The following is an 18378-nucleotide window of genomic DNA, read 5'->3' as shown; positions in this document are numbered from 1 at the left end:
GGTCTTACACAGAGGGTGGAGGTGGTGCGAGCAGATCTGTCTTTTGAAAAATGCCTCTGCACGCTGCAGGGAGGAGAACGGGGAGGAGGGAGGTATGCGGGAGGAGGAAGGGACGCGGGAGGCCACTGGGGAAGCGGTGGTGGGGTGGACTGGCCCGCGGAGGGAGATGGAAGAACGAAGGTCCGGGATGCACTTGAGGGGGCCAAAGCGTCAAAGGTGGGTAACAGGGAAGGGGGTGGGGATGACTGCAGGGATCTGGCTGTGGATGAGGGTCACAGGGCATGTGCGCTGAGGAGGGGATGAGGGCAGAGGCCCAGGCCAGGGAGAGAGCACATGCTGCTTGTGGACAGCGCCCGGAGCACAAGGCAGCATCCCGCCTCTGCAGAGCAAGCGAGTGAAAGGCCACGGAAAGGGTGAGTGCACCCCAGAGCCTGCAGCTCTGGGAGACACAGGGGAGGCTGGACGGCTCCCTGGGGCCTCAGCACATGGGCAGAGGGGGTGACAGAGGCCCAGGGCCACCCCCAGCTGGCTGTACTCCTGTGTTCCTGCTTCTGCTGATGAATATGCTGGTGGCAGGAAGGTGGGACGTGGCCTTGTTGCACCAAGCCCCACTCCTCCTGTGCATCTCCACAGGATGCAGGAGAGACACTCTACCCAATCAGCAAGGGGTCGGATGATCAAAGCAGCATGTGCCCCCCTCATTAGCCATCCCAGCAGGTCCAGGGGTGGGGAGGAGAGTGTGGTCACCTCACAGATGGGGAAAATCACTGGTCAAAACCTGCCACGCACTGATCTCCATGAGCCCAGCAGAGAGGCATCAAGTCTCTCGGAACACCCGGCTGGCGGGATGCTGTCTGGGGAACCCGCGAGGTAACTTCGGGCAGCTGATGCTCCAGCCCAATACCAGTGAGAGATGAGGGTTGCCCTGCAGCATATTTTGGGGGCGATTACAGATGCACTTTGGAAAATTCTGAAACGATCTACATGAGACAACATACCTGTGTTTTTGAATTCCATTCTCCTGAGGGGGCCTCTCCCCAATTTTCCCAATCCTATTACTTTTGCTGCTGTCCAAGTCAATCATTCCAGTGACCTTCTGATTTGCTTCTGAAAATTCCCCAGAAGAGTTATCAGAATCAAAGCCTGCATAAGACAAGGAAAATGGTCATTTCTACGGGGCTTGGGAGATGTAAACACCTACCTCCAAGAATTCTGGCTATGCAAGCAGATTACCTAAAGCTCTAAATCAATTTATTGACACATGTGGAATAATTAACTCTGCTTCCCAAGAAATTAGTGGCAGGAGCACTTTGGGGACTCTCCTCATTGGGACATGAGTTTCAGACCTTCCAGGCTCCCCCAGGCAGTCTGAGACCTGCTCACGGCTGCAGGTCCAGCCTCAGACACAAGTTTCCTGTTGCTGAAGGGACTTTTTCGGGTGCCCCTCTACAGCACTGAAACCTATCTCCAGGCTGCGAAGCACTCTGTCTTCACACAAGGTTTGCAACCACGCTCCGCATCTTGTAAAACAGGCCCCGATGAAGTAGTTTCAAGACCACTGCACACATGAACGCCTTGCTAGAGTGTGTCAAGCCCACGAACACCCTGCAAGCGCTCCATGAGTGGCTGAACTTAAGAGCGCTCTGTGTAAACAGGCTCCGCAGGGTGAACTAGTCAGAATCTGTGTGAAACACCGTCTGGCGCGGGATTCCGGACCACTGGCCTGGAATGAGAAGGACCATGACTGCCCTGAGCAGTGCGCTGGGCCTGCTCCACTGCCAGGGCCTTCTCTGTGAAGGAACAGGGACCACAGGGAGAAGAGAACACGTGTTTCTTTCAGCTCAGCCAGCACAAGTCACTGAAGTCATCAAGCTCTGCTCTGAATCAGGGTGGAGTGGGCTACGATGGGGATTGCGGCAGCAGGAGGAGTCAACTCCAGCAAGGAGAGCTCCTGGTCCGTGGGGCCACCTCAACAACTCACAGAAGCCCAGGACCCCACAGAGAAGAGGGCTGTCAGGCAGGTCTGGTGGCAACTGGTCAGACCCAACATGAAAGCAAATCTGCAGCTAAGCCTCCCTGAGAGTAAGCAAAAGCATCTTTATTCGTATTCTTGCACAATGACAGAACTTCAAAATGTAGTACTGAGATTTACTGCACAATGATTTTGAAACGATATATTAAAAACGAACCTCTTGGGCCGGCCCGGTGGCGCACTGCTATAGTGCGCCGCTTGGGAAGCGCGGTAGCGCTCCCGCCGAGGGTTCGGATCCCACATACAGACCGGCCGCTCACTGGCTGAGCGAGGTATGGGAGCAACACCGAGGGTTGCGATCCCGTTGCCAGTCCCGGTCCGGTACGGGCGCGACACTGAGGGTTGCGATCCGTTGCCAGTCACGAAAAAAGAGACAAAAAAAAAAAATGAACCTCTTGAATGATCAAAATAGCCTGTCACCTCTAATTGTTGCTATCTATTCCAAAAGCAACATCAACCTAATCCTTAAAGTTTCTTGAAAACATTCCCTACTTAAGGAAACCCCGTTGTGCAGAATCTGGCCCTGCCCAGAAAAATAAAGCAACACATCCTAGATAATCTCATGAAGTCTTGTCTCCAATTAAGCCAATGCTATATAAATAGTGTAATAACATTTTAATAAACATGTATTTATTGAAGGGGGGGGAAGAAACACAGATAAAGAGGAGAAACCTGAAATCACCTGCCATCTGATCACTCAGAAATACCCGCCTTTAACATGCCACTGAGCTCCTGAAGTCCTTCACCCTGTCTGTGTTGCTCATGTACTTTAAAACCTTTCATTTGAATGCCACTGATTCTTAGAGGAAGTGTTTCCTATTGAAGCCATTCATTTAGTAACTGCTTGTTTTAAATTCTTTAAAATTAGAGTTGTACAGTCATATCAATATTACAGAGAGTGAAGTTGTAAGAACCCCACAACTTTTCACTGCACTAGGAGACTTGGCAATTTTCTCCTAATACTGTTTTGGAGCCAAAGGACTGAGGTGATGAGTTATCTTCGCCTCAATGTTTGTCCTCCCACCTTCACCTGGGGGACGCAGGGAGAAGCACTCTCCTGCATGGCAGCTTCTCCACAGCCTGCTATGGCCTTCTGGGGGTGGCGCTCATCCAAACGCCGTGTCATGTGAGCTGAAGTCCTCTCTGGGGGAACATCGTGATGGACTTACGCAAAAAGTTCGAGGTGTTCAGGGGAGTATCAGTTACAGAGAGTCCCCAGGTGAAAGGGAGCTTCCTATGAGACTACTGGAAGAGGAGGGGCACAGAGGCTGGGCTCCCTGCGACACACACAGCCTCCCACTGAGAGTAAAGCAGCCAGGACGGGGCTGCCTGACGGCCACTCCCGTGCATAGGAGCCCCACTGAGAGCAACTACTAATAAGCACACAAGCCATGAGGCAAAGGCGTCTGCCAGGAGCACATCATGAAGGAGACACAGTCAGTGGAGAATCTAGTTACAAAACAACAGAAAATGACTTAATAATTTAGCCTTTAAAAATGGTAAGAAGCTCTGCGTCCCGTTCCCCTGGGATTTTGGATAGCAGTAAGCCAACCATCCTGGGCACCCCAGCCAGCGGCATGACAGGCAGGAGGAGCACGGCAGGTGAGTGCTCAACACCCAGGTGCTGTAGTGCCGGGAAGCGGAGGTGGAGACTCAGCAGAGCCATCAACGCATCCTCCGCGTGGCTCCAGGACTATGAGGGACCTTGCCCAGCGTCACTACAGAGGCGCCTCTAAAGATTGTCACTGAATACCAGGCCCACGGTGATATTTCAGAAGTTGCTATTTCTGTATTCCTGAATCCAAGGACAAGAAAGTGGACTAGAATAATCTCTTCAAGTCCCTTTCTGCTAATAATAGTCCTTCACAGAAAAAAACAAAATGATATTCCAAATGGTAACTCTGAGGGTCAGGAGAGTAGAGAATGAACGTGAGCAGCAGAGGGTCTTGAACGTGAAGAGTTTTCAGGCCCTGAACGGTTCAAGCACATAGTTTTCTTTCAAACTACAGGCTGCATCCCACGACTTAAAATGGTCATGCAAAAAGCAAAGAAGGAATATACCTCAAAACAATAAAGGTCATAGATGACAAACCCACAGGTAGCATTACACTAAATGGGAAAAAAAAATTGAAAGCCTTTCCTCTAAATACAGAATAAGACAAAGATGCCCACTTTTACCACCTTTATTTAACATACTACTGGAAGTCTTAGCCAGGGCAATTCAGCAAGAGAAAGAAATATGAGTAAAGGGCATTCAGATTGGAAAGAAAGAAGTCAAATTGTTCTTGTTTGCAAACAGCATGATCTTAGATTTAGAAAAACACAAACATTCCACCAAAAAGCTGTTAGAACCAATAAAAAAATTCAGTATAGTTGCAGGATACAAAATCAACACACAAAAATCAGTAGTAATTCTATATGGTAACAGCAAACAATCAGAGAAAGATATCAAGAAAGCAACCTCATTTACAATAGCTTCGGGGGGGAAAAAAAAAAAAAAGCAAAACCTGGGCTGGCCCGGTGGCGCACTCAGTAGAGTGCAGCACTTGGGAGCGTGGCGGCGCTCCCTCCGAGGGTTCAGAGCCCATATAGAGACCGGTCCGCTCACTGTTGAGCGCGGTGCGGGCGCGACACCGAGGGTTGCGATCCCGTTACCGGTCACGAAAAAAAAAGACAAAAAAGGAAAAAAAAAGCAAAACCTAACTGAACTTTGAGACTATAAGAGCTGTTGTGAAAGTAAATAAACTTACTATGTTATGGTATACTTTAAGCAGCACAAAACAAGATGTAGTTATTAGATCAATAATTTTTTCCTTTTTTTTTTGTCTTTTTTCGTGACCGGCAACCCTCAGTGTCGCGCCCGTACCAGACTGGGACCAGCAACGGGATCACAACCCTCAGTGTTGCGCCCCTACCTCACTCAGCCGGTGAGCGGGAACCGGTCTGTATGTGGGATCTGAACCCTCGGCGGGAGCGCCGCCGCGCTCCCAATCGGCGCACTGTAGCAGTGCGCCACCGGGCTGGCCCCTAGATCAATAATTTTTTCATCATTAAGTATAACAAAAATAAGAATACTGACCCTCTCACTTAGGATCCAAAAATTAAAATATTTACACCTCAGGGAAACACTTTTAATGACTTAAAACCCCACTGCCCTTTCATGCTGTGTCCTGTGGTCCACAGTCAAGGTTCTGCCACATCTGAGACAGGATGCTGAGTTTCCGCTGAAATATCAGTGTTCAGTGTCACATAACATTCCCTCGCTTATGTTCCTCACAGAACTGTCCTCATAGCCCAGGTGCCACATGCAGCACCGGGATCCTGCAGGTTTTCACCCTCATGGGACAGCCTCTGGTTCATTTTCTCTTTCAACTCACCTGTGACGGCGTCAAAGAATTCCTCTTCTCCGTTCATCCTTCAGCAGCAGGCACTTCACTGCCCCGACCTGTGTCTCTATTGAATCATGGTATCTGATCTACATCAATAGTGTGAGAAATCCTACACCGTGAGCTGCTTCTTGGTGAAAATCTGATAGAAACGGGAGATTTAAGGGGAAAAACATTTGGCAATGTTAGCATTCAGAAGTTTCATGGTTTAGAAATATTTTCTAAATACCCATTTACCATTCTTGAAATCAATCCCACTTACATCTAGGCAAAGAAATAAAATGTTAGGGGCCGGCCCGGTGGCGCACTGCTACAGTGCGCCGCTTGGGAGCGCGGTGGCGCTCCCGCCGAGGGTTCGGATCCCACATACAGACCGGCCGCTCACTGGCTGAGCGAGGTACGGGAGCAACACCGAGGGTTGCGATCCCGTTGCCAGTCCCGGTCCAGTACGGGCGCGACACTGAGGGTTGCGATCCATTGCCGGTCACGAAAAAAGACAAAAAGGAAAAAAAAAAAAAAAAAAGAAATAAAATGTTATCTCATAACAAATACACAATTTCAAAAAGTATAAATTAGAGGAAGCATTCATAATGTAAAGATCAATCAGTGAATAATAGATCAATAAGTAATCATTATTAGAAGTTATTTATTTATTTATTTTTATTTTTTGTCCTTTTTGAGACTGGCCACACCGCGCTCAGCCAGTGAGCACTGTGAGCACACCGGTCATCCCTATATAGGATCCGAACCCGTGGCGGGAGCGCTGCTGCGCTCCCAGCGCCGCACTCTCCCGAGTGCACCATGGGCTCGGCCCTAGAAGTTATTTTTTAATTTAATTTAATTTTTTTTTTCATTTTTGTCTTTTTTCGTGTCCGGCAACGGATCGCAACCCTCAGTGTCGCGCCCGTACCGGACCAGGACTGGCAACGGGATCGCAACCCTCGGTGTTGCGCCCGCACCTCGCTCAGCCAGTGAGCGGGAACCGGTCTGTATGTGGGATCCGAACCCTCGGCGGGAGCGCCACCGCACTCCCAAGCGGCGAACTGTAGCAGTGCGCCACTGGGCCGGCCCCTTAGAAGTTATTTTTTAAAATCATTACCTACAGTTGTATAAGAAAACAGCAAGACTAATCTGGGTAAAGTCACGTGGGCAGTTTGAGAGAGCAGATTGGTTTCAGTGAGGCGCTCAACATCAGGGCTCAAACACATCTCAGGAAGCTTTGCTGAAAGTCACTGCAAACCTTTATCAGAGGCTAGAACAAGTGCTTACAAATGGAAAATTATGTTAAAATACTTGTCTCACTTCCACCTGAAATCAACGTTGAATTCTGGAGAATTAAGTCTGAAGTGTAAGTCAGCTGCCATCGGGATAACCTGAAATAGAGCTAAGTGTTCTCGAGATTATTTTAGTAAAACTCATCACATTAATTTCTCCTTCATGAAGAGCGGTATTTTATAAATGACAACAGAATGAAGCAAAAGGCCAATCTAATCCCAAAAGGTTTCACTTTTTCTGAAAGTAAGCAGAGTCCTGTATTCACTCGTGTCAGAAACACAGAAACAGAGCCCTGGAGCTCTCTGCGCAGTTCTAGAGTGTGATGGTGGGAGGGCAGGAGAGTGTCCAGAGTGACGGACATGCCTTCTGTCCTGGAGTGGCCACACAGTTCTTGAGGACACCCCCAAAGTGGCTCATCTCTGGAGCTGTGTCCACAAAAGTGAAGATAAACGATCAACTGCTCATGTGCGAGCATCTACATTGCAGGACACACAGGCATTAAGTTATTCCACTCCTCCGTTCCCTGAAAGACTCTTTCGGCATATCCTTTTTCCTTCCCAACCTGCCTGGGGGAACTGGGCTCCCAAAATGACTTCTGGAAACCAGTTCAAAGAGCCTCACTCAGGAGTGCAGGATTTGTTTTCCTCTGCAAATTAACGAAGTTGTTATTACATACTGCTAATTGCTCTCCAACATGCATACCACCCACAACACCCACCAGCCCACTTCTGCTCCTCTAGAAGCCACCCAAGGAACCAGGTTCCCTGGAGGCACGATGCACAGGCTCCTCTTGCCCTACAGGACCATTGGAGTGCTATGGCTTGAACATCTTTCCCCTCCAAAACTCATGGTGGAATTGATTGCCACTGTGACAGAATCAGGAGGCGGGACCTCTGAGAGGTAATTGGGCTTTGAGGGCTCTGCCCTCACAAGTCAATCAATGCTGTTTTCACAGTGGTGTCATAAAGGGTGAGTTCAGCCCCCTTTTGCTCTCTGTCACACTTGCTTGGTCCTTCCACCTCCTACCATGGGATGACACTGCAAGAAAGCCCTCGCCAGATGCCACCACTTTCATATTGGACTTCCCAGCCTCCAGAGCTGTGAGCCAGCTGCTCACTATAATGACCAGCCTGTGGTATTCTGTGATAGCAACACTAAAGGGCCTGGGACACAGGGTCATGTCAAAAGACTCAGGAAGAACCTACAGAAGCCCCCACTGCAAAGATGAGACCCCTCAAAAAGAAATTAATTGGTTACCACTGGATGATACCAGTAAACAACACACTATTTCAATTTTTCAGCTGGCTGGTGTGGGGATCTGAACACACTGTTTTGAAAACTAGTAAACAAGGGAGAGCACCAAGCCTTTCTGCTGCCTTTCCTGAGTACATAACCTGTGCCACTCTGTCACCTGGTGGACGTGGTCCAGTGCATCAACAAGGAATGGGAACGGAAGACGTGAGCGTTGCCACTGGACAGCACTGATGAACTGACGCATACTGGCCCTGACCATCCAGCGACACATTATGTGCCCCGTGGAAGAGGTCACACTGCCACCTCTACCTTTACCCACCAACGCATGGAAGCACAGAGAGCGGAGGAGCAGGCTCCACGCACCATGGAACACGACCAGCAGCACCAGATGTGGGAGCCTCACAGGACAAACCTGGCTCCTCCAGCAAATGAATCACAAGGGACAAGAGAGTGCCACGGAAGGCAGAGGACACGTCCCTATGGAGGCTGAACGGCAGTTTCGTGGGCGCATGCACATGAAAACACATCACGGGAAAACAACCAGCAACACCCAGGCAAGACAGAGCCTGGTCCCCTCAACAGGTAAGTTACAAAGGCAGACAGAGTGACAGAGAGGGGAGGACATTTCACTATCCTAACTGAGGTGATGGTTTTATGGGTGCATACATACGTCAAAACATTGCATGCTTTAAATATGTGCAATTCATTACAGGTCAATCATACCTCAAAAAAGCCACCTTAAAGAAAGACACGCCCACTAATACCACGCTTGCAGCAGGATCCACATAAGGCCTGCATCAACAAATACGGATCCAACAGAGAGGTAAGGCAACTGCAAATCTAAACAGAGTGAATATTTGTGATAGTAAGAATTACTGTTTGTTTTTAAAGTGTCATAATAGTACACTTTTAAAGAGGCCTTATCTTTTAGAGCTACACACTGAGATAGGTATGTTTCTTCCAAGTAATTTGGGAGAGGACTAGCCAGTCAGCTCAGCTGGTTCGAGTGTGGTGTAATAACACCAAGGTCAAGGGTTCCGATCCCCATACTGGCCAGCTGCCAAAAAATAGTAATGATAAAAAGATATACAATAATAATAATTTGGGAGGTGTGTGTACTGCTCACAGAGTAAGACAGGCCTGAGCTGGGAAAAAGCTGAAGCCAGAAACGGCGCCCAGGAGTCATTACACTCTTCCTTGTTGCTTTGCCTCCCACGGATTTGTCACTTCTCTTCCCCTGGGTGACGGAGCCACAAAAAGGATTACTTAAAGCCCATCTCTTCCAAGCAGTGAGAGACCCCAAAGGGGTTAATCTCCTGGAACCCTCAAGAGCAAGGCATTCCATCCTTTGGGAAATCAACCACTGGGGTTTTCACCCCGCATTTATTCTCCAGACCAGGAAGTGACAGGAAAAGAACATAAGGGGGGGTTTTGCTAAGTATAGTTCAACAAGTTTAACAACAGAGCCTGCTAACATCAGTAAGACAAGCAAGGTATCATTCTATAATGCAATTTGCAAAAGGTTAAGTCGATCCACCAACAAAAGCTTGATCTTAGCAAACATTTTTTTCCCTACAGCAATTTCTCAGTATCTTTACATATCAATTAGTAACGTGTCTGTCGAGCCAGCAACCTTGCTGTGTTACAATTCTTTGTCTTACAACAGAGACTTTTAACCCGGGGAAAGTTCCCTGTCTTTTGCAAAGTTAACATTTTATATGTACTTTTAAGAAGTTAGACTAAACCTGAAGCTACAGGGAACTAGACTCTGTGAATATATTTGCTTTATAAACATTGGTACATTCCACACTTCCTCCTGCTTTTCTGTATGTGTAAAATGTCCCACGGTAGAAAGCATATTAAAAGACATTTTTTTTTTCCTTTTTGTCTTTTTTCGTGACCGGTAACGGGATCGCAATCCTCGGTGTCGCGCCCGTACCGCGACCAGCAACGGGATCGCAACCCTCGGTGTTGCGCCCACACCACGCTCAACCAGTGAGCGGACCGGTCTCTATATGGGGTCCGAACCCTCGGCGGGAGCACCACCGTGCTCCCAAGCGCCGCACTCTACCGAGTGTGCCACCGGGCCGGCCCTAAAAGACATTTTATTCTCCCTTTTTATGTGCCTCCTCACCCATAACAAAAGTCTCAATGTTAAAGGTAAATCAATCAAAACTTACGGAAAATCTTCAAACTGAGGTGGGAGGTGTAGGTTAGACAAACGCTGCAGACACAAGCCTGGCTGGACACCACATCACCTGCAGCCTTGTGCTCCTGCCATGTGACCACAGGCCCACCATGACCAGAAACCTAAGGCAGCCCACCTCATGTGACCTTTACGTGACACACTTAGAGCCCCACAAGGTCCACACTGGAACGCTCACAGGCAGCCCCCAGACCTGCTCACATCCAAGTGAGATACTAATCCTGGTCTAGCCTCGAGGCAGTCTCTGAAGGAGCTGCCCTCACAGCCAGCACTCATTGACCTTCTCCATTCCCCAGAGGCCCAGTCAAGGGCCCACAGAGCCACCCAACTGCTGCAGACAGCCAGCGCAGAGCAGGGGCACCGCTCACCCAGCAGGCCTGACTGAGAGCCTGCGGGTGCTGGGCCATGGCCTGGAGAGGTGGCGCAGGAGGCAGTTCCCAATGCGTCCCCACACCAGCTACCTGCCATCTCTCGGAGGCCTGGGCCGGCACCGGCCTCAGCTGCCCAGAAACCCACAGGCTCGTAGTCACCTCTGGCCCCCAACCCCCATGTCCAGCCAAAACACCCCAAGGAGGGCCACGGGGCTGGTATGGAAAACCCTCCTGAGTTAAGGATCTTCCATTAAAGGAAGCAAAAGGCAGGCTTTGGAAGTCAGCGTTCTGCTAAAGCTGAGGAATATACAGAAAGCTAAAGAAAAGGCATCAACAAAAAGGCAGAACTTATTATTTCCTGAGTATGTTCTTCTGCATACATGCAGATTTACTTTGTACTCAATGTGACCCCAGAACAGGTGTCCCCAGAGCAGCCACAGGGTGGCCCGGGAAGCCCGGGTGAATGGCAAGTACTGCTGACACCCTGCCTGGCTCAGCCCAGGGGCAGCAGGTGAAACCAGATGCAACGACAAGCAAGAAACCAGGTGGGACAGTGGCAGGCAAGCAGCCGCGGCTCACTGAGGAGCACCTTCTGCCCGCAAGGTCAAGGCTGATGGGTAAGCACACCCACACGGAGAGCACAGCCACGGTAAGGCTGAGGCCAGCCCAGAGCAAACCACAGTCATGCCGCCACGGGAACTGCTCTTCCCCGAGTGGCTGTCAGTAGCCTGACAGGGACTATCCAGCTATGTCCCGCCCAGGCTGGCCTGTCAGAGCCCCGGAAAGATGCTACAGTGATACTTCCATTGCAGCAGAGCAGAACAGGGAACAAGTGTCACCACAAGCATCAGAGTCACAAAGTTTAGCACACAGTGGACAGAACTGGCTCTCCACAGAAATTAAAGAAAAAAAGGTCCCCTGGATAAAGGCCGGAAGACGGGAAAACTACACCATGAAGAGCAAGACAAAGCCTGCTCAGTGACAGGGACACATGGGAGGAAGAAGTGGCAATAGAAAAGGGTGGTTCTTCCACAGGGCTGCAAGGGGTGCCTTCCGAGGCAGCCCCCAGCCTGGGGTGGGAGCACTCAGGGCATCTCAGAGACCTCAGCCCTCTCCCCACAGGAAGGCCACTCTGCATGGACAATCCTTCTTGGCTACACTGCCTTCCTGGTCACGTTTTTAGCATTTTAGTCTTTAGATGTCTGCTTTGCAAACAAAGCCCACGCATCCCCTGGATACCTAGAGACCCTTGCCTACTGGTGCCAGCAGGCCACTAGGCCACAGACTCCAGTTTCTTTTGTAAAACAACAGAAATTAACTAAAACAAAGACGCAACATCTCACAGCTTTAGAGCCAAGCTGCAGAACATCCTGGTGTTGGAAATGTTCCAATCTGCTCGGTCCAGCACAATCACCACTGGCCACAGGTGACTTATGAGCACTTGAAATGTGCAGGTGTGATGAGGAAGAGAATGCTCAGATCCGATTAACACAAGAGGGCAGTGGCGTCTATCCCAGCTGGACAGCAATGCGCTAGGGCCTCGCCAGGTGAGCCACCCAAGGCTCACGCTCTGATTGCCAGTCAGCCCTGGGGCAGCAGTCTGAGCCCCCACTCACAAACCCAGGCCTGTGTTGTGAGAGGCAGAAACAGCAGAGCCGCAGCAATCTTCCAAAACCCAACTGTCCAGCAGAATGCAGGGAAGGATGCCAGCCAGAATAAAGGCCCCGTTCCTTATTCTTATTTCCAAAACCATCCTGGATTTCTCCATTTGTGCTCACTGAGACATGCGCTTTGCTAACTGCTGAGGAAGATTGAGCCTGAATATTCCTGTCATCCTAAAAGCTCAGGGATTATTTTTACAGATTTTGTATAAATTTAGAACCAAATAAACAATCCCTACCCTGCTCACAATAAAGAGGGAATTTTTAGAAAGGGACGTGTGTGTGGCTGGCTGTCTCCAGTCCCACCGTCTACAGGGCATCACTAGTGAGGATGCTCGGGTCGCTCAGGCCTCTGCCCTTAACCACACTCCGTGTCTTGGTGACAATGGGAAGGAACTGAGAGTGACCTCTATTGAACACTGGTCCCTTATCCTTTGGCCAAATAGGGTTCAGTCCTCTGTACACGAAGTTCTACCAGTGTGCTCTTACAAGGGCAAGACTAACAGGCTTTCTGTCCTCCATTTGCTTAGCTACAACAGTGTCTCAACCTCTTCAGGTCTGCATGGTTTTCTGAGTTCACCACAAAATCAGCTACCTAATACTATACAGAACCTATAACTTCTTTTTTTTTTTAAAGATGACCAGTAAGGGGATCTTAACCCTTGACTTGGTGTTGTCAGCACCACGCTCTCCCAAGTGAGCTAACCGGCCATCCCTATATAGAGATCCAAACCCGTGGTCTTGGTGTTTGTGAAGGTTAATTCTAGATGTCAACTTGGTTAGATGAAGGAATGCTGAGAAATCTGGTAAAGCAATCTTTTCAGGTGTGTCCACGAGCGTGTTTCCAGCAGAGATTAGTATGAGAGTCTGAGTGGCCTGGGTGGGAAAGACCCACCCTCAGTGTGGGTGGGAACCATCCAATCCACTGGGGATCCAGAGAGAACAAAAGACAGAGGAAAGAGGTGAAGCTCTCTCTCTCGATCCACTGGAGCTGGGATACACTCTTCTATCCTGTCCATGGACATCAGAGCTTGAGATTCTTCAGCTTTTGGGTTCCAGAACTTACACCAAGAACACCATCAGCTTCCCTGGTTCTGAGGCCTTTGGACTTGGACTGAGCCACGCTACCAGCATCAACTTTATAGACGGCCTATCATGGGACTTTTCTTCATAGCCACATGAGCTAATTCCCCTAATAAATCCCTCTCATATAATTATAACATATCCTATTGATTCTGTCTCTCTGGAGAACCCTGACTAATACAGTGTTATCAGCACCACACTCTCCCAAGTGAACCACGGGCCGGCCCCAGAACCTAAAACTTCTTAACTGAAGACCAGATTTCAGCACTTCACTCACATACACTGGCACAAATGCATAAGTGTCCTGATCCCAAACAGATGAAGGCACCACGTCAAAGCCCACGCCGACCAGCAAGTTTATCAGCCACCACATGAGGATTCTGTGTGATTGTGCTAGGAATTTACACGACACAATGGTTCTAGACTTGAGAAAGGCAACGGGCCTGCAAGTGTTATACTACGCAAACAATAATGTCACTCTCTGCTGCTCACTCACCACCCCAGCACCGCGGCCCTGAAGGGCAGGCCAAGGGAGACCCAGCCTGGCCCGCAGTGCAGCCACTTGCCCAACTCTTTACTCTGTTACTCACCGCGACACCTGACAGCCCAGAAGGGCAGCTCATGGCCTCACCATCCATGTCAAATTCCCTCAAGTATTCTCCTCGACTTAATCAAACTGTTCACCATTAGACAGTAAATGCCAAAAACATATCACACACTTCAAGGAACATTATCTTACACTCCAGTACAACATATTTACACGCACATGCAAGATGAACATAAGCTCTTTTGTACTGAAATGTTTGTTTTAATCAACCTCATCATTATGCAGCACAGAAAAAAGCTGTTTAGATGAGCCAAGAGAGCAGGTGAGGAAGTCCTGGGCAGGGCAACCCAGCTGGCGGGGTCCCTGCTCACAGCAGCCGCATGGAGGTGCCACCAGCCCCACCAGCAGCAACAGTGGCATCAGACCCCCCCTCCCGCCCCCTCCCGCTGCTGTATGGCCCTGATGAGCAGAACCCTGCCCCTGAGAGGAGCACAGTGTGGCCAGCATGCCACCCGTCATCACAGCGCAGGTCCAGGGGGTATAGGAAGGAGGAGGGGGAATTAAAGCAAGAACTGGGAAGGAGCCCACTGAGAGGAAGGCTGCTGTCCTGCCGGACCCCAGGATGGTCCTCGGGGCACCCCACCAGTGCAGGCACACGGGCATCCCCCATACTGCCCAGTGGGTTTGCACCCTCGCACTTTCACCAGCTGCCCCTCCATGGCCTCCGTCCCAGGCCCCTCCTCATCATCTTGCCCAACTTGGCCTGCCCAGTTCCTTAACTGGTTCCACCGTGCTGAGACATTTATCATCCCAACATCAGACCTGCCCGCGTCACTCCCAACTATACTTCCTGAGTACTTACGGGGGTGGGTGTTTAAACCAAGGTCAGGGAATCTATGAATCCCTATGCCCCTCACCACCAAAAAAAAGAGAGAAGGAAATAAAAAAGAAAAAACTGCACAATTCTGTTTGTGTTCATTTTTTCCCCCAGAAAGATGACTCAGACTGTTCTTTAAGTTATCAAAGAGGTACTTGATCCAAAAAAAGGTTCTGACCCAACAGTGAGCCCCAGCACTGGCTTGGGACTACTTACAGATGACCCACATCAGCATCCGCGGGCCTCTCTCCTGGAAACCTGGACTTGGGCAATCTGGGGCTAGGCCTTGAACCTGTACTTTTTACAGAGTTCCTGGGGCTTTTCTGATGAAAAGCCAGGTTTAAAAACCCTACAATGTTAACCCAGGAGCCTTCTATCCTGACAAGCCTTGGCATTCCAGCCGAAGCCTGGCCAGCACAGGGGCAGAGCTGCAGGATGGCTGGGGGCTGGCACCTCAGCTCCAGGCCACCCTCCCTCCTGGCTGCTGCCTGCCTCCCGCCTGCCTCTTTGCTGGTACATAACATTTCCCATGGTTAGCTTTCTTTGGGATACAAGTAGTTATTCAATCCAGGGCCCTGGCTTTGCTACATGTCATTAGGAGAGGTCAACATGACAGATCAGGTTGTCCTCTTTCACAGTTCCTAAGAGGGTGGCCCCGTGCCCCAGTTCACACCTGACACTCACTGTAACTATTAACGGTGCTCATTCTCATACTCCAAAGTTTCCTGGTTTGGACACTAAATTGTACAGTCACCCTGGTTTTAAGACAATAGCATAAGTCACTTTCCAGCCAAGCACTGTGGCACAGGTGCCAGGTCACAGCTGACCCTCCTCATGCCTTGTATCAGCTTTTCGTCTATTCGGGAGACACAGCTGCTCTCTTTGCCTACTGCAGCCTTCCTCCCTGATGGCTGCCTTTGTCTTTTCTAGAACCTAGATTCCGCACGACTTCCCTACAGACCTTTGTCTCCAATGCCACGCTCTCCCCAAAGAACCCCCTGCACCAGCTGGGAACAAGTGCTCTCTGGGCACCTTTTAAGGGCGGTGGTCCCAGCCCCTCTGTAAAGGCAAATGCCTCCCCAGCCAAGAGTCCCTTTCCACCGCTTACAAGCCTCCACTCCAGGGACAGAGCCCCAGACCCGCAGTGCTCAGGTGAGGAGGCACAGGCCTGTTGCCCAGAAGAGAGGGCCCAGCACTGCAGCCCTCAACAGCCATGGAGCCAGGGGCCAGCTCAGCAGGACTGATCCTGGAGTTTGTTTCTCAAAGGAAATCCAGCATGTATTCCACTGAAAAAATGAGAACGCAAACAAAGAGAAAGAGAGAGAAAGAGAGACACATCAGGCAAGTCTCCACACACCCTCGCTTCTCAGACCCAGTCCTCAATAAAGCCTTGCTTCCAGTGCTCGGCTCAGGACAGAGACATGCTACTTCCATCAGCAGAAGCCCAGGCTGAGAGAACGTGGATGCTCCGAAATTCTGCTGAATGACCAGAATTTCTCTCTAAATTCTTTTCTGAATTTAGAAGGAAAAGGAAAGAAGTATCATAAAGTTCATGCACACGCCCGAGTGAACCACTTAGTAATCACACGCTTGTCATCTGGAGCAGCCGGCAGGGCCAGCGCTCTACACCACGCCTCCCCATTGGGACTTACGCCCAAACCAGCAGTCTGATGAGGACACCAGCTCCTCAAGTTTATTAACTAAAACATTTAGGAAAAATAAGAATTACAGCTGAGACACAAATTAATTGCCGTACATGGAAACTAGAACCTAAAACATTAACTCTTAGGATTTAAGTATTTTTAAAAAATCAGTTGTGTTCACATACCAACTTCCTTTTGGTCTTGATAAGGTTAGACAGTGCACTAAGTTTTGGAATTAAGCCTAGCACTTGACAATTAGTGCTAAACACAAAAGCAAAGTCCACATTTGAGCAGGAAGTACAGTCGTGATTAGGAGACAGCTCCATACCAACAGTGCTGTCCCAGGGCCCCCAGCCACACTGCAGTGGCCACATCCTCGGTGTCCAGGGACCTGTCTACAGGACGGCCTCACTTGGTCGGCCACTCATTCGGCGGTAACTCATTTCAGAAAGAACACAGCTGCCTAGCAAAGGTCCCCTTGCTTCCTTTCTAGATTGCACTGTGTGTCTGGTGTCACTGCTGGGTGGCATTGCTTTCTACACACTCAGGTAGGGGAACCAGAGGTGTTCTGAGTGCCCACTACGTACCAAACACTTGATGTTACACTTGTATTTTTCCACATATTTCTCACAAAAACCAATTTTACAGGGAAAGACACTGAAGGCAAAAGCAAATAGTGACTTTCTTCCCACCAAATGGCCAGAGTGACAGCCAGGACCTGACAGCACTCAGCCCACGCTCTCCCCATTCCCCCCACACCTCCTTCAGAAAGATGCTCCCACTGATGCACGCCACATGTCACCTGAGGGCTGGTCATCACAGCCTCCACTCCAAGACCCATGTGACTCACGCCCACCAAAGCCAGACAAGACATGAAAAGACAAGGCTTTGGCTTCTCACAGCGATGCTAAAGAAATAAATCATTTTCAAGAGACAGTAAATTCCCAGTTTGTAGATAGCATAAAAGTACATAACATGTATTAAAACTTTCCTCATCAAAAAAAAATGTCATTTTTGTAATTAGCTGAGTGTAATAAAACTTTAAAAGTCAAGCAAGTTTTAAGGACAGATCCAGGACTCATTTGCTGGCATTTCCTGGAGGGCATGGATAAGAGACACTAAAATGAGGACCAAGTGTCACTTTTGAAACATTAAAAGAACACTGCTCATTAAAATGTTAAACACCACAGAGCCTGATCCTCTAAATGCACTTGGGAGGAGAGAATAAAAAAGTCCTAAGAGTACACTTTAAGGCTAACTGCATGAACTGAACTCAAAACAAAAACTTCTACTTTAAACTGTATACATCTGTCAACACTCCCGCTCTCCAATTCACCTTTTCTCAAGATGAACCTCACTGGCAACAAACAAGCTGGGCAGCAGGTGGGGTGTTTCAGCAAAATCCTGGATAGCCAGATGGAGAATTACTTTATTTTAGAAGGAACAAGATGGTTTTATAAACACTCAGGACCACAAAAAATGAAAATCTATTTGTGATATATGCTGCAAGAAACCAAGTTCTGATGCACAATAATGCAGCATGATAGGATGTTCCCAACAAAAACGTTAAATGAAAATCTTGGTATTTAGGGCCGATCCCGCCGCAGGTTCGGATCCTATATAGGGATGACCGGTTCGCTCACTGGCTGAGCGCGGTGCGGCCGGTCTCAAAAAAAAAGAAAAAAAGAGTGTGAACTCCACAGCCTACTGCCTGGGTTCAAACCTCTGCTTCATAGCTGACTGCAGTGCGATTTGGGGTCCTCAGCTTCCTCAAATATGAACAGGATAATGTCAGCATCTGTCTAGCAGACTGCTGTGAGGACCACATGAATACAGTGAATATAACGTGTTCCTAGTGGTGCCAGAACAATAATTGTTCAATATTGTCACCTCCTCGGGTAAGAGCTGTTACTAACAGGACGTGCGGCCTGTGGCAAACAGAGAGGTAAATTCTGCTAACCAGATTTAGTTGCCCATCTACTCATTGTCATGTTTAATCTTTTTTTTTTTTTTTTTTTTTTTTTAAAGTTGGGGGGGAGGGGG

At 49.1% G+C, this 18378-nt stretch overlaps 1 protein-coding gene across 1 annotated transcript in view; it reads right to left on the bottom strand.

The window, feature by feature from the left end:
• OSBPL2 (oxysterol binding protein-like 2) overlaps positions 1-17738 on the bottom strand; it is a 43712-nt gene extending 25974 nt beyond the window's left edge. The window contains exons 1-3 of the mRNA XM_008570565.1: positions 17672-17738; positions 5410-5560; positions 999-1143 (exon numbers count right to left, since the gene is read on the bottom strand). Of these exons, the coding sequence (XP_008568787.1) occupies positions 999-1143; positions 5410-5446 (182 nt within the window). The 5' untranslated portion in view covers positions 5447-5560; positions 17672-17738. The remainder of the gene's footprint in view (positions 1-998; positions 1144-5409; positions 5561-17671) is intronic.
• Positions 17739-18378: the final 640 nt, after the last annotated feature.

This window comes from Galeopterus variegatus, unplaced genomic scaffold (genome assembly GCF_000696425.1).
Source record: "Galeopterus variegatus unplaced genomic scaffold, G_variegatus-3.0.2 Scaffold614, whole genome shotgun sequence".
NCBI classification, from domain to species: Eukaryota; Metazoa; Chordata; class Mammalia; order Dermoptera; family Cynocephalidae; genus Galeopterus; species Galeopterus variegatus.
The sequence above is the reverse complement of the archived record's forward strand: the minus strand, read 5'-3'. Positions and strand labels throughout refer to the sequence as shown.